This window comes from Mytilus californianus, unplaced genomic scaffold (assembly GCF_021869535.1).
Source record: "Mytilus californianus isolate M0D057914Y unplaced genomic scaffold, xbMytCali1.0.p SCAF_11, whole genome shotgun sequence".
Taxonomy (NCBI): Eukaryota; Metazoa; Mollusca; class Bivalvia; order Mytilida; family Mytilidae; genus Mytilus; species Mytilus californianus.
Genome location: NW_026262593.1, coordinates 21,540,107 through 21,557,244, shown reverse-complemented (window position 1 = coordinate 21,557,244; position 17,138 = coordinate 21,540,107). Strand labels below are relative to the sequence as shown.

At 32.6% G+C, this 17,138-nt stretch overlaps 1 protein-coding gene across 1 annotated transcript in view; it reads right to left on the bottom strand.

Moving 5' to 3' along the window:
- LOC127720827 (uncharacterized) overlaps window positions 1–17,138 on the bottom strand; it is a 73,500-nt gene that overhangs the window by 49,813 nt on the left and 6,549 nt on the right. The window contains exons 2-3 of the mRNA XM_052227576.1: window positions 9,941–10,028; window positions 8,741–8,774 (exon numbers count right to left, since the gene is read on the bottom strand). Of these exons, the coding sequence (XP_052083536.1) occupies window positions 8,741–8,774; window positions 9,941–10,028 (122 nt within the window). The remainder of the gene's footprint in view (window positions 1–8,740; window positions 8,775–9,940; window positions 10,029–17,138) is intronic.

Here is a 17,138-nt window from a genome sequence, read left to right as displayed (position 1 = left end):
TACATACTGAAGTCGTCATTATTGAGAGCCAAAATATCATCCAAATATCTAAAAGTATTATTAAATTTGTGTATCAGATGTTGTTTCGATGGGTCTTTGCTGATTTTTGTCATAAATTGTAACTCATAGCAATACAAAAAAAGGTCCGCAATAAGTGGTGCACAGTTAGTCCCCATTGGAATTCCGATAACCTGACGATATACGGAATCTCCAAAGCGAACAAAAATGTTATCTAGTAAAAATTCAAGGGCATATATAGTATCAAAGCATGTCCAATTGACATAGTTTTTTTGTTTATTGCTACTAAAAAATGACCTAAAAGAGTATTTTTGGCCCCTTTTTGGCCCCTTATTCCTAAACGTTTTGTGAAATTACCCCCAAACTCAATTCCAGCTTTCCCTTTGTGATATGGAACCTTGTAGGACAGTTTCAGAAAGATCCATACACTTACACACAAGTTATTGTCATGAAACTAGAAAAATGCTTGTTTTTTGCCCCTTTTTTGGCCCCTAATTCCTTAACTGTTGGTACCATGACCCCCAAAATCAATCCCAACCTTTCTTTAGTGGTATTGACCCTTATGGTAAAATTTCATAGAGATTCATTCACTTAAACTAAAGTTATTGTGCGAAAATCAATGTTTTCAGACAACGACGCCGGACGACGACAATGCCATACCAATATACGACCGCACCCCTATGTTCTATTTTTACCATGGTGGCCATGTTTTTTGAGGAAACAGAAAATAAAAAACAAACTTTATTCTAGATACCCTAAGAATCATTCAGCTTAAGTCTGGTTGGAATTGGTTCAGTAGTTTCAGAGATGAGGTGTTTGAAATAGTTTACACCAGACAGACGACATGATGGCAAAAGCTCACCGTTCCTTCGGTACTGGGTAGTATTTAGTATTACAATTGATCAAGTTAATTAATATCTTTGGTGAGCGTCCTTCACAACAACACAAAATGTGGAAATTTTTGGAAGGAGTTAAACCGCCGGACAAAAAAATTAAAACAAGTAACATTCAAAAGGAAGATCAGAATAAAGTTTATGAAATTGACAAAAGGAAACGTAAATATAAAAAATTCTGGGAGAAAGATCGTGAATGTTTTAATTATATATCCGATTGCAATGTAATAAATTGTATAACATGTGAAAAATTTGCAGTGACAGACCTAGATAAGAAATGTATTTTTGTAACGGGATCTTCAAATTTTAAGTTAGATCCTGTACTTGCTCATGAACAATCAGAACAGCACAAAAAATGTACGGGAATAAAGGAGGGGAAAGCACCTGAGGACAATGTTGACATTGTTTCTGTCCTTGATCCTGATTTTGATAAAGAAAATCATTGAGATTATCAAAGCCTTTATCAAAATCAGGATAAAGACTCTCTCTTTTTCTTGTCTTACATATGTAAAAGAAAGCATGAAAATAAAAGTAAACATCTTTCATTTATACTAGTGTTTGTCAAATGAATGTCATTTTTGCAGGTCAAGTAGATTTGGAGCCTGACCAGTAGATTTTTCAGTCCACTGGTCCGGCTGGCCAGTACACAAAAAAGCTTAAATTCAACCCCTGCATTTACCTATGAAATCCTGCCCACAGATGTGAAAAATTGTCCTTCAAAGAAAGCACAATACATGTATATCATATGAAAAATATCACCATGTGTTATTAAACATAAGTTAAACAATAAACACTACTCTCTCTTTTTTTTCAATAGTTGTAAAGTACAGTTCATCATTTTTTATTTTATAGTTGGATGCTTTTCTTTTGATAGTCTTTTTCTCATTGTCAATTGAGGCTAGTGAATACTTTTGTCAACATCTTTATAGCTAAAATAATTTCATTCAATTAAAAATTCATTGGAATACAACACATTCCAGTTTTGTTTATATCAAGTTATAACTGGTTGGATCTTAATTGGTTTGTTTTGTAATAGAAAATTAAATATAGCTAAAACATATTACTATTAGTGACTTTTTTATTATCTCCCTTCAGAGGACACTTTTAATTGTGAAAAAGTGTCCTTTTATTGAAAATAAACATTGATAAGACTTATAATAGTATTGTATCATGAAATTATGTCCAATTGAATGGACACTTTTTCACTCCTGAAAAAGTGTCTGGGTGGAAAGTATTTCCCAGTACACTTTTATGGCAAACAATATTGCTTCTAGTTTCTGAGATACTGACTTGACCCATAGAGATTTGACCATGAAAACTTAACTTTTATCACAGATCACAGGATTGTAATCCCTACAGTGGCAGATCCAGAAGGGGGGGGGGGGGGGGGGGGGGGGGGGTTCCAGGGGTTAGAACCCCCCTTTTTTTGGACGATCAATGCATTTGAATGGGGACATATAGTTTGAACCCCCACCCCTTACCTTTATCCTGGGTTGGGAACCCCCCCCCCCCCCCCCCCCTTTTTAAAATGGCATGATCCGCTCCTGCCCTATGTTCTGCATTCTGCAATGTCGCAAGCAATACAAAAACTGTAGTCCAAATAATTATGACATCTTGAAAGGCTATTATATTTTTTTCTTTGACGCCTTACATCGACGCAGGAAGGCGTCAAAGCAAAAATTTAAAATAGCCTTCCAAGACGTCATCATTATTTGGACTACAAAAACTGTGGCTCTCCAAAGAAACCTAACCATCATGACCATGCAATAGCTGTGATCACAGCTGTAGTCTGCAAATAGTAAAAAAATATCATCATTAAAGACCTAAGGCAGAGACATGTATACTAAAGAGATTCGCGACTTGTAAATCTCGCTGACTTCACCCGTGTAAACTCGTACCCAGCATCCTCTAATCATATGATGAGATAAGCGGTAGTCTAGACAATCGATAAATAATCACTCGGAACATCCTGTTATTTTTCTTTGTATTAAGGAAAAGGAAAAAGACTTTCAGAATTAAAATCAGCTGATAATGATATTGTAAACAAATTCGCAGGAAAATGATAATGACAATGTTCACGTGTAGCATTAATCGGTCTGTTAATTGGGGGGTCCCATGATTAGGTTTGTATATTGAAAATTATTACCTTTACAGGAAATTACTGTGTAATGTCAAAGATGTCAGCAAGCGAATTTCCTCCTCTGAAATTAACTTTCATCTCAATATCTATATTTATATTAAAATTGATGCTTGGTGGTTGTTGTCACGATGTCCAAGACAGATTTTTTATCATGGGTCGACGACTAAGATTTAGATATATTGTTAGGGGAATACACAGATACTGACCCAATTGTAGATAGTGATGACGACTTTGTTCTAGAGACAGTTGTGCACCCCCCCAAAAAAGTCAAGGTAATTGACAAGAGTTTAGGTGCAGATGGAACTGTTGCTAATGGTTACAAATGTCCCAACTGTGACAAGATTCTAAAATCTATCTCTGGGTTCCGTGGACACACTTCAAGATAACATGGAAAACATTTGAAAGGTAAACTTAGGGGGAAAAAATAGTTTTTTTTTATTTCATCTTTTTAATTAGAAATAAATTAAAGAAATAAATTATGCTCCAAAAATGAATGAAAAAGGTTTTTAATTTTTCAAGAAGTTATTATAAATAATGTAAAAAAGAAGGGGGAAAAATATAAAAATGTTTTTAAACCAGATAAAATAAATAAATTTTTAAAACACAATTAAAGGGGAAATGTAATTATTTATAAATTTATTTATTTTTCTTGGAAAAAATATAAAAATCAAGCAACAGTTTTTTATAAATTCTATCTTTTTAAAAAGAAATAAATCATATTCCCCAAAATAACTAAAATAAGTTCAAAATATTATGAAAACATTTAGGCCCTAAAGAAATTAATTTTTAAAACACAAAGGGAAAATATATATAATTATTTATATTAAAGTTATTCAATTTTAATATAAAAATTCTACAATGAAATAATCTCAGTAAAGACAAAGGATGTATTTAATGCATCAAACTATTGTATATCAAATAAGAACTTACATTTTTAAATATAGCAAAAAAAAGAAATTATTAAATGAGATTAGGAATCTGGTAAATGTGTAACACAGTTTACAATGATCATTTGTATAAAACAGAGGCTTTATATTTTTAATTTGTCATTGTTCTAGTGAATAAATCAAACACTTGAAAACAGAAAATAAAAATTATGCGTTTTATACATTTTACTTCAATGGTCGATTGAAATTTTAATGAATATATATATATATGTGCATCCTTCAATCATTGGCAAATTGTGTTCTATAATAAAAGACTGTTAAGTACAAATGTACCATATTTCCTCATGCAATCAATTTCATTGTATTTATATGTCTCTGCCTAAGGGAACAAACATTTAACTTCAAAAGGGGGGGGGGCTTCTGCTTCTGCCAGATAATGGCACAATCAACGAACTGATTATACTGCCATGGTTGCGCATATAAGACCACCCCCCTCCCCCCATTGGTATCATGGTTTTTTACTAAAAAAAATATTCTGATCCCCAATTTGATGAAAAAAATAATCTGGTCAAGCAGACGACAAAAAACATTTATTCTGAATCCAGATTTCTCCATACCTTGTTATACTGTTAAATATTGAAATAACTAATTTGATTGATAGCGTTAAAATTTTCTGACTTAGACAAAATAAAACATAAACCCCCTTTGAAGTAAATGGTTGCTCTCTCTTAGTCTTAGAGTTATGAAGTTCGGCAGCTAGTTCAGTAATTACAGTATAATGAGTATTGACTATTGTGTGCAAAGTTTCATAACATTCCGTGAGATCACACATTTACGTACCTATTAATCAACTTTAAATAAATAGTTTATTTTTACACAGGTCTTCTTAAAATTTTGCAGAACATGGGCTGCAGTTTATTTTCGTTCCACATGGTACATGCACGTATGAACTGAAACCTGTTTCAACTCCCACTCCTCAGCTTCAATACGTTGGTATAATTTACGAATTGTTTTTGCGATACGAAACAAGCTGCTGTTGAGACCTTATCGGAAACCGAGAGAAACAGTCTACATACAACAAGCAAATTAGTACAGACTTTCCCTGGCGGAGACAACCGTTTTAATAGAACGAAATCAAAAATAAATAATACTAGGCAGTGAGAATGGGATTCTCGAAATATGATAAGTTTAAAAGAGGGGCGAAAGATACCAGGATGACAGTCAAACTCATCATGAGATCCACGAAAATAAACTGACAATGCCATGGCTAAAAAAAGAAAAAGACAAACAGATATAACAGAAGAAAGTTTATCATGCTATCAGAGACGTACCTATATGTCTCTGATGCTATGTAAATGAAACCGAGGTTAGACTCTCATCCAACATCTAACAGTCAACATAATTATATTTGTCCCTCCAAACTAAAGTTCTTCTGCGGAAACTTTTTTATAATGAATCATAATATCTGTACATGTAGGGATAACTGAATATTCTATATCCTTTGTTCGGTTAGGAAAAAGATATTTAATATAAATTCTTCAAATTAAAGTAATATTCCTGGGTAGGCCTATATGATCTATTGGCAGCGCCGAGTTCATTGGTGACGATCCTGCAGTGAAACCTCTCTGTCTTTTATTTTGTGTTTCTAATACTTTGTTGTTCGTACGCTCTTTACTATATGATGACTGTTTCAATTATTTTGCCAATGACTGGTAGCACTGTAATTCCTCTATAGTTGGAAGCTTGCTGTCTTCTTCCTTTATTTTAAAAACTGGTGTTAGAAGTCCCATTTTTAGCAATGCTGATACACTTCCGTGCTTGAAGATACATCCCACGAGTGTGACTAACGATGTTGCTATGTCAGATCCTGCATGGGTAATATGTTCGATGGTTATGCCCTGGAAATCCGCAGATTTACCTCTGTTTATTGATCTGATGGCGTTTGTAATTTCGTTGTGCGTGACGTTTCTGATGTTATAACGTTGTTCAAGTCTGTTTATACTCTGAATATCATTTTCAACTTGGTTATGATGTGCGCTATATATGTCTGTCTGGTTGTTAAATGTTGCGAGGCTTCTAAAGTGTTCCTCAAATCCAGTAATGATATTTTTACTCTCCATGTTTTTGACTCCGTTAACCTCTAGCTCCGTGATTACAACATTTCCTTTCTTTCTATTGTTACGTACGAGTTTATGGAACATTTCTGTATCCTTTACTCTTGTTTCTAGAATATTTTCCTCTCCTTATCTCTTATTTTAGCAATCTCTATTCTTATTGACCGACGAAAGTCCTACTTTGTTTGATTTTTCTCCTGGAGCATTACGTTACTTTTGTTGTTGGGTCTCCCGTGATGTTTCCAAACGTTATATTTTTGCCTTGCAATTTTGAATGCTACTTGTATTTCGGGCGTCCATACTTTTAATTTTGGCTTTGCATTGAATTTTGTCTTTGATGATGATGTTAGGTTAGCTGTTTCCCTTAGTTCGCATAATTTGGATGTGGCTTGCTCAATTTCTGTTTCTTCCATATTTTCTCTTATTTGGAGGCCGAAATGGCTTTAAGTGGGATCCCGTTTGTGGGGGTGGTTTAAATGCTAAGGGGGAAATGATATATCAAGAAAGAATTTTGATAAACTGGCATTGCCGAAATGGCTTTAAGTGGGATCCCGTTTGTGGGGGGTGGGGTGTAAATGCTAAGGGGGAAATGATATATCAAGAAAGAATTTTGATAAACTGGCATTGCCGAAATGGCTTTAAGTGGGATCCCGTTCGTGTGTGTGGGGTGGGGGGGATGAAGATGCTAGAGGGAAATGATGTATCATGAAAGAATGTTCATAAACATTGCCGAAATCATCTTTTAGCGGGATCCCGTTTGTGGGTTATGTACATACTAGGTGGAAATGCTGTATCAGGAAAGAATTTTGGTAAACATTGCGGACATGGCTTTGAGAGGGATCCCGTTTGTGGGGTTGATATGTATGCTGGGGAAACAAGATACACACTTGTAACATCAGGTTATATGTTTCGGTAACAATTATAAGATATTGGGTTTTAGCAGAAGCTAGTCCATTACTAGAGGATGTGCATTTAATGGATGGGAATCCAGATCATAGTCCTATCACATCCAAGACGGCAGTTTAATCCAAGTAAACATAAACCAATTGGTAAAGTCCCAACTCTCAGTTTATTTAATAGAGTCCAAATAAAGAAATGAGACGGTATTAAAAATCAGTAATTTTAAACCAAAAACAATATTACAAACTTTGTTGTTATCAACGTTATTTGGTTTTTAAACTCGGAAAGTTCAATCATTATTCGGGGACTCTTTTTGGTATTGCCAACGAGAGTACTAAACTGCGTTCGGATTTTCCAACGAAGCAGATGTGTCTTTTTGTCATCAGAAAGGGGGGGAAAACGGATTGATTCCGGTCATGAAACAGAATTATTTACACGCGTATTTATCAAAAGTTAAGATTATTGATCAAATAGTAATATTGAATAACCGTTAATATTGAGCATAAATATTGACAAATATAAATTCATAATCTAACATGTTTCAGGTGTAATCAAATATTTCGGACATTTCAAATACATAGTGAATTTCGAGATCATTATGATTACTTAAAAAAGTTATATATGCCTGGTGCACCCCAAATGTACACGCTAATAAACTGTAAAAAATCAAAATAATAAGATAGTTTTGAATATAAAGTTTAGCTCAAAAATAAATTGTCACACCTCTTCAAAACGATAAAACTTTTCGGAGCATGAAGCGTTTTCGAAATAAAACATTAACACGATTCTTCGTGAATATTTCTTTCCCCAAAAAATATAAAAATAAAATAGAATGACAATTTTTAACCCATTGAAGGAAATTTTAACACACACCCACATATGAACTTCTTTTATTTTCTTTAAAGAAAACAACAACAAAAACAAAAACAATCGATTAAAAACAAATCTTTCCCAAACCCTCATAAAACATTAATCGCCTGATTTTGAGAAAAAAAGATTCGCTTGAATAGTTGAAAGCTGCAAAAAAGGTCCGTGGATTTTAGAATCTGCTTAGCCAGTAAAACTGCAAAAAAGCGATCGCCCATCAAATCCCGACAACCACAAACTCTTCAACTTCCTTAAAAGTATTAATTTTTAGATCCGGGATGAAAGAAATAACAACCCTTTATGTGTTAATGGCCCAGGAACACAGTTATTTCGTAGTGCATTTCTTTTAGACAATAAATTCAAATTAAAAACAATCGCACCTGCTCTATCTCAAAAAGATTTTTACAGTGCAGTGTACTACTATTGGGACAAATAATATCAAAATTATAGGAAAGTCTACCAGCTCTAACTCAAAATATGGACAATTCTATGTTAAGGGGGTCTAAAATTCAGTTTGACAGCTTCAGACATACTAATTTTTGACCTTTTTTAACTGGACCTAATCCGAGTCATTACTTAACATAAAAATGCAGCACCCAAATTTTTTAAACATGTAATTTCATCCCCTTACTTAATATTTCATGCACAAAATATCAAGAAATAAATAGGGAAAGTGTATGAAAAAAGTTTGCAAGTTATACACTGTTCACACTAGGGACTATATTCGTTCGTAACGCATACAAATTTAATGTATCTTCTTCTTCAGTTACAGAAAACCATCAACGTACTGATGTTTACTTTCCAGACAGGATAGAGGGGTAAAAAAAACCTACGACACCTATAAATGGCAAAGAAATGAATATAATAGGTTTATTTCTCTGTGTATATATATAGTTATAATTTGAGAGCGCTGTAACTCACCATTTACTCAAGTCCATATCATGTCCAGGTGTATCTGCAATAGTAATACAATGTCAATTATGATTAATGATCACTGCTTATAAGTCAGACATAAAATGCATTTTTGACCTAATGAATAAGCGCAATGTAACATTAAAAAAAGACCATGCACATGTTAATGAACGATTCAACAACAGAGAGGTATGTCCAAGACACGATGTAGTTTCGATATCGACGATATCGATAAATCGTGTTTCACATTCTAACTGCTACAGTTATCTATATATATATAGACAATTTAGTTTTTCCTGGTTCGTCTGTTTAAGATGTCGTCGTCGATATTGTCGATATCAACATATTGTGTTCCGAATGCCTATCTGCTTCAGTTATCCACATAGACAATTTCGTTTCTGCTGGTTCGTCTGCTTAAGATGTCGCATGATATCGACGACATCGAGTCATATCGAAAAATTATGGTCCAATTGTGTATCGACGATATCGACAGGTGGAGTAGCCTTGGACATGTATGACTGTCACGGAATAGAAGTTCCTTCATAATATAAGTTCCAAATGGAAACAATATTCTGGAATATTATTTCCACTGGAATAAATATTACAGTAAATGTTCCTAACGGAATAAATGGTATAGAATATTTGTTCCAACAGGAACAGATATTATGACATTGTTTATAACAATGTTTCCAGTGGAACTTCTGTTAGGCGGAACAAATATACGATGACATGACAACAGAAAGTTATTCAGCCATGAAATGTAAGTCACGGCCGTCCCGACCATGTTGACTATGAACTGTTATACAAACTATTGCAGTGGCAATGGTATGCCAATGATACCATCAGGTTTTGGTTAAATGGACAAACACAAACGCAAAACTTAACTTCAGCAAACGGCCGACGCGGCTATGCTTAAGCTTAATCATACTTAACGGACCATTGCAAAATCAACACTTTATGCCAAACAGACAACGGTCATGTCTGTCCCCGATTCTTTAAGGTTCACAATACGACAAAAATCAATTCAGACTATGCGAAGATGTCACTTAAAAGCAATTATTTTGAAAAAAAACTTATTAACTCAATATTGGATATTTGTTTGTAGGTTTTTTTAGGGGTATATATTTGTATATTAGCATTATATTATGTCTTGTTTTACTTGCATATTTGTTTTTAAGAGGTCAGACGAACAATCTAACTATGCCTTACCTGGATCATTTGCATAAAAAGTAAACGAATAGATTTTCAATAAAATCTCCTGGTAGCCATACTTTTCATCAATATTAGTAAAACTGATCTGTAAGAAAACGAGACAAAAATGTAAGTAATAAACTATGCATGTCTAATAAGTTATACTTGCTTTATCATACCACATCTTCTTATTTATATATTGCTTTATCTAAGAGCACGGTTTGGCTAATGCTGTCAAATTATGACGTTCTTTGATAATCGATGTGAAACTAGATGCTTCTGTCCGTCATAAGTGCTAAATAATAGAGATAGAAGGTACACTAAGATATCAATCATAAACCAAAAATCATGGAAAATACAATACCATAGCCAAATAAGAAAACATTATTTACAGATAACTTACAGGTTGTGCTATAGAGTTATGGTAACAAAGAAAAAGACTGCCGCGGGGCCCCCAAACTAGACACAATTGGGCTGATATATATCAAAAGTCTGGATTAAGCATAAATGAAGCTCCATAAGGGGGCGGCCCGGATTAAAGATCTATGTCTGATCAAAAATATACGGCACAAGGATATAGTAAAATTCAAATGTTGAAGTTAAATAACAATACTATGACATGTAAATTATGAAAAAAATATTCAAAGTCAATGAACCATGACTGAAGATACACGACCAAACAATCTCCACTGAAATGAGATGTGCGAATGCATACCAAATATCATTGGCCTACCACTAGTGGTTCCCTTATTAGCTGACCTAATCACAAACTAATACATGTACTTCAGTACATATTTTTTATTTTACCAGTCCTGAGAGTTTTTGGCGTTATGTTTTATAATTCGTTTAAACGTTCAACTTTCAAATCTCAGTATTTGATTTTTAATATATTGTGCATTTGATTGCCAACATTTATTTATCTCAACTTTCATTTTTCAATATTCAACATTCGATTTCAATATTCAACATTCGATTTCAATATTCAACATTCGAATTTTACAGTCAAAATTCGATTTAAGTTTTCAACATTTGATTTCAACAGACTATTGATGGATTGAAGGATGACAAATGTCGTCTGCTGTTGTCTTTTGTGACAGAGCTGCAACTCTCCGCTTACCTTCTGCTGCATCCATCTGTACTGCAGAAGCTAAGGCGATAATTCTGTTTCACAGTTTATTGCTACTTCTGACAAATCAAAGTTTGTTCCAATTCTAATTCGCTATCATGTCTTCAACCAATACACACTTATAATTCGCTATCATGTCTTCAAGCAATACAAAATTCTAATTCACTATCATGACTTCAAGCAATACAAAATTCTAATTCGCTATCATGTCTTCAAGTAATACAAAATTCTAATTCGCTATCATGTCTTCAAGCAATACAAAATTCTAATTCGCTATCATGTCTTCAAGCAATACAAAATTCTAATTCGCTATCATGTCTTCAAGCAATACAAAATTCTAATTCGCTATCATGTCTTCAAGCAATACAAAATACCAAAATTAATAACCCGTTAATTCTAAAAACCCTTTACGTAATGAGAAATTTTAAAATTCTCGATAAAGAAACTTATATTTATATTGGTGCCAAGTTATTGACGGAAACACAGTCGTAGATCAGGAAGCAGAGAATGCCCTGAACGACCTAATATCTAAATGTGAAATACCATATACTGATTTTAAATATAATATAAGAGAATAACAATAAATTTCATGAAATTAAAACCAACTTTATGCAAACCTTTTACAGCTCTTTTCATAATGCTAGCAAGACAAAGGTTTGTTTGGCTTGCTTGCTTTGTTTGTATCAATGTTTGCTCAAGCATTGTAATTAAGATTGACATCTGAAAACAACATAAAAAGGCGGATTTAAACTTGAATACATTATATTTAAATTTGATTGGACATTATCAAATAATCAAATTTACCTATACACAGGTTTAACTCCGCCTACTTATATTGTTTGCAGATGTCAATCTTAAGTACAATGATTGAGCAAATATTTATACAAACAAAGCAAGCAAGTCAAACAAACATTTGTCTTGCTAGCATTATGAAAAGAGCTGTAACGAATTTATAAGCAGGAGAGATCGGTGTGTTATATCTAGATGTCGTATTGGTCATGCTAGAATAGCAAAAGAGTATTTTTTAAAGAACGAAATTCTACCAGTATGTATATCTTGCGATTGCAAGTATACAATAAAACATATTTTACTTGCATGGATGTATAGACTTTTCCGATATCCGGGAAAAAACCTATTTTAATGTAAATAATATGTATGATGATTTATTTAATAATATTCCTGTTGAAACAATTGTTTCATTTTAAACGAAATTTTTGAATACATTCCAAAATTTGAATTTGTTGTTTTAGTTTAAAATGATTTAGATTTTTTATCATGTTATCCTTTATGATATATATTTATCTGCTAATAAGTATTTTCGTTTTAAACTGAAGTTTTAGTAAATTGAAAGCCTTCTTGTGAAAAAAAACCGTCTTGTTATAATAATTAAAATAGCTCTCGCCGCCGATATAGCCTTTTTGTGTTGATGTGGCGTAAAGCAATCAATCAAGATAGGAATAATTTCAAAAATATTTTGATTTTTAATTATTTTCAATTATTTCGGTATCGAGTATCAATGAAGAGACATGAATTGTCTAAAAAAGGATTTGGTGCAATAATGCGTGAGTGAATATATTTTGAAATAAATTAATGTGCTTGTGTTAAGTTTGTTTATCTTTTTTTCGTTGTGCATTGATTGTGGAATCACTAAAAAGAATGTTATTGTTTCTTGCAAACAAGAATTCATTCATTTCGAAAATATTTTGATTTTCAATTATTTCGGTATCGGGCATAACCTTTCTCAGCTCACTGGATGCATCAAAATATGCTAACAGGTGTTAATGAAATTGACAACTTTATGGAAAGTGGAAGGCACTCGAAGGGGATTTTAGTTTAGCAAAAAAGGAAAATTTATTTTTTAATCATTAGAGAAACAGATTCTTACATAGTAACTCGTGGATTATCGTATATATCCAATCTCGATAGTTAAATTATAAATTTTAAAGTCCTCGCCGAGGCGAAAATATATCTATAATGTTCCTCTTTAAACAACAAAACAGCATATTTGAGCTTATGAAGAATTGTACAACTAAAATAAAGATGCACATGAGACAATTTAAAAGAAATGAAACAGCGAAAGACTCTTCTCATTTTATTCATCATATTGGGAAATCCTTAGATAAAGGAACAATTTCTTAACTGAGAGAATTGCTTGTTAGGGAAGATACATTTCAAACTTTAAATATTCATGTTGTGGATTTTTTTTCTTTGTTAAGATATACATGGTGGTTTTTTTTTAAAGTAAAAGCAAAATTCACTCTTTTTAATTTAAAAGACTTTAAGTCATAATGCACAAAACATCTTCAACCCTTGACATGTACATTATCTAATGGATAGTCTTTTATCTTAAGGGGTTATCTCTCGATGATAGTTGGTTTTGTTCACATCCTGTTTAACGATCGAAAATCTCTGCATACCGTCAAAGCTTAAAAGGTTCATTAAAAATTGTTTGGAACCATCCAACTGATGGGGGATATTTACTCGTATGAGTTTTTACATCTAAATTATAAAGTTCGTCACTACATCCATTATTTCTACCGAGTATATCAATTCTGTAGGTCACATTCGAGCTGAATAGGAGGGGATTATAAAATGAAAATCATTTAGTATAGAGAATGAAATACAATTTTTTTACGAATACCATTTTTATTTTCAGCTTTTAGTCATATCGAAATATGTGAGACTATTCCTCTGAAAAAAAATATTGCACTTTTCTTGAATATGTCCCATTCCAAATCAGATCACTGCAGTTTTTGTTTGAAAATAATTGAAAGATATTTGCAAGTTTTGAATTATAAAAATTTTAAAATTATGAATATAGCACGTTATTTTTAAAGAAATAGCAAGGAAACAAAGCCACAATAACGTCCGAAAAAACTTTTTTTCAACAATTTAATCATTAAATTGGTCTTTAAGGTTCATAATATGCTAATAAATGTTCATGTCGAAGTAATTTATGCAATATTCCTAATGGGAAATGTGTAGCCTACGTCACTATCACAGCATCAGGACGACAAAAACAATAACTGCATGCCTATTTTATATGTCAAGCTATTACAAATCACAGCGCGTGTAGAAAAAATGTGAATAAAATTAAGAGACTACCGAAATCACATAAACAGTGAAGTTTCTTTTGAATTGAGTTTTACCGTGCGTATTGCACATGTGTTTGTTTATTGCGTAAACCCCTGAGGGTTTACGCAGTATATATTGGACGATGTCCGTAGTCTTTCGGAACACCGGATGTTATTCGGAATACATCTGTTTCTTTCTATGGCCACCTTTCATATACATGCGCAATAGCTTATTATTTGACCTGTTGAATCATTAGCATCTTAAAGTTGCTATAGAGATATGTTACATATGATGCGAAATTTATTATGACGCAAGCTACTTTAGTAAGCATTTGAATACTCCCTTGCACGCAATTACAAGCTGCTAATATTTACCTTACATGTACGCGTAGTTATTCTAATTAGAGTCAAACGTTGAAACCAGCTGTGTTTAGATATGAGTTAAGATTTCACGTAAACAATGCGATTTATATTCGAAACGAGATTTGTTAAAACTAAAATCTATAAAAGAAGTATTACTAGCATTTCACTTAAGATTCCGAGTCTAGGAAAAATGTACATAATGTACGAAGCAGGCTATTTCATAATTTTCATACCTCAACGTCCTTGTGGGACTAACTAAAGGACAATACTGAAATTAAAATGAAGTCTTTCTAGCACTTTATTGAAATTTTACGTCTAGGATAGACCAAGGACGTATATAATCTAAATTGATATACGTCCTTGAATAGTTTTTATTTTCTTTAAAATTGCAATTTTCTTTGTTTAAATATTTTTTATTTCCTTATCAAATGCCTATTAATTAATAGACACCGAGTGATGACAGATGCAGGCAGAGATAAGAAAAAATAATTTCTATTTATAGTTATCTTGGTCAGGGAACACATTATCTAACTATAAGTTCGGCCTGTAGTAATTAATGCTCTTCAAAATGTTCGTCAAAATAAAAATAAATAATTATTATTTCATAAAGACGATCAGATGATGAATTTTCGGTTTTAATATATTAAGTACGAAAATGTAAAATAGTGTAAGAAGATTTTGAGCCATCTCATGACTGATCAGTAGGCTACACAGTGCCCCCAAATGACCAGTATAAAACTATCCAGCAAGAGAGAAAAAGGATAGCCGGGTCAACGTAAGAAACCTACTAGGCAACTTCAGTTCAATTTCAATATCTCGATTATTCTAATGGATTTGTCAAATGTCAGGGAATATCTTTTTAAATGTGGTAGGAAGACAACTCTCCATCAAAACACAGTGTAGTCAAAATTAGCAATTATAGGTTATAATTCAGCCTTCAACACAAAAGCTTGGCTCACATTGGACAGCATCCTACCGAGGACCCCAAACACTGTTATAAAACAATTTAAACAGGAAAAAAACAGATCTAATTTAACTTCAAACCAGAAACAAAAAGCAAATATGAACTGCACCAAAAAAAGAAACCACTAAACAACATGCTTCGGACTTGGGACATGTGCTTATGAATACTCCTGGTTTAAAAGAATTTACATACATACCATAAGACAGTAGTGTAATTTTACCATGTAAAAGACACCCTTTAATATTTAATGAAAAAATCGTGTTCAGATAAAGAAAATCGTAAGGGTTCCGCGGAACCCAGTGTCTCGCCTACTTTTGCTGTAAATCGCAGGCTCAACAAAAATAAGGAAAAACATCAATAAAAATATTCCTCTCAATACTATTTTTTTTATTTTAAGAAGCTTCTGTCCAAGTTTGGTAAAAATCCAGGATAGTTTATAAATCTAAAAAATTTAACTTCAGACTGTATGTAATGTTAACTGGAAGAAAAACTAAGTCCATTTATAAGTAAAATACAGATAAACAGGTACAAAATTTTGACAAAAAATTTCCTTCTAGATACTAGCTTTTAATCATAAACAAGCTTCTGTCCAAGTTTGGTACAAATCCAGGATAGTATAAGAAAGTTATTAAAATTTAAAAAAAACTTTAACCTCGGAGTGAATGTATTGTATCCCAGCAGAAAACTAAGTCCATTTATAAGTAAAATACGGAAAAAATGGAATATTTTTACAAAATTTACTTCTGGATACTATCTTATGATCATAAACAAGCTTCTGTCCAAGTTTGGTACAAATCCAGGATAGTTTAAGAAAGTTATTAGAATTTTAAAAACTTAAACCACAGAGTGAATGTATTGTTTCCCAGCAGAAAAAAACTAAGTCCATTTATAAGTAAAATACGGAAAAATGGAATTTTATTCTTACAAAATTTACTTCTGGATACTATCTTATGATCATAAACAAGCATCTGTCCAAGTTTGGTACAAATCCAGAATAGTTTAAGAAAGTTATTAAAATTTCAAAAACTTTAACCACAGAGTGAATATTTGTGGACGCCACCGCCGACGACACCGACGGAATGTAGAATCGCTTTGTCTCGCTTTAACGAATAAAGTCGAAGGCTCGACAAAAAGGAACACCTTACAACAGTTCATAAATGTGACCTTTAAACAAACTCATATTTAGGTGATGGGTATACTGGTCAGTGGTAATTTCAGGTTTGACCATGTTAGTTTTTTGTTGTTTTCAATTTTGTTTGTTTGTTTATAAGTACAAGGTGTAAGCTGTTTTGTCTAGGCTATAAATATCTTTTTAATGAATTGATTTCGGTCATCAAGGTGAAGAGGATACAGTGCGATTCAAATTGTATATATTTACAATTAAACTTGCAGGCCTTTTTTCATGACCCACAATTCAAAATATAAGAAAACATCAAAATAAAAAGGGACATCCGGAAAATATCTTCAAAGCGAGTTAAAGGTTTTAAAAGTGTTTGTTTTTAACAAAAGAGGTTTGTCATCTAAAACTTTTAAGAGCATACACAAAGCACAGAACTTAAAATTGCCAATGCTTGCTACCCTAAGCATAAAAAACCTTGCAGAGCAGGTGTAAGGATCTTAATAATGATCAATATCAAGCCATTGTTCAAATAACCATGAACATATCTCAAATTCCAATAAAAACGGCTA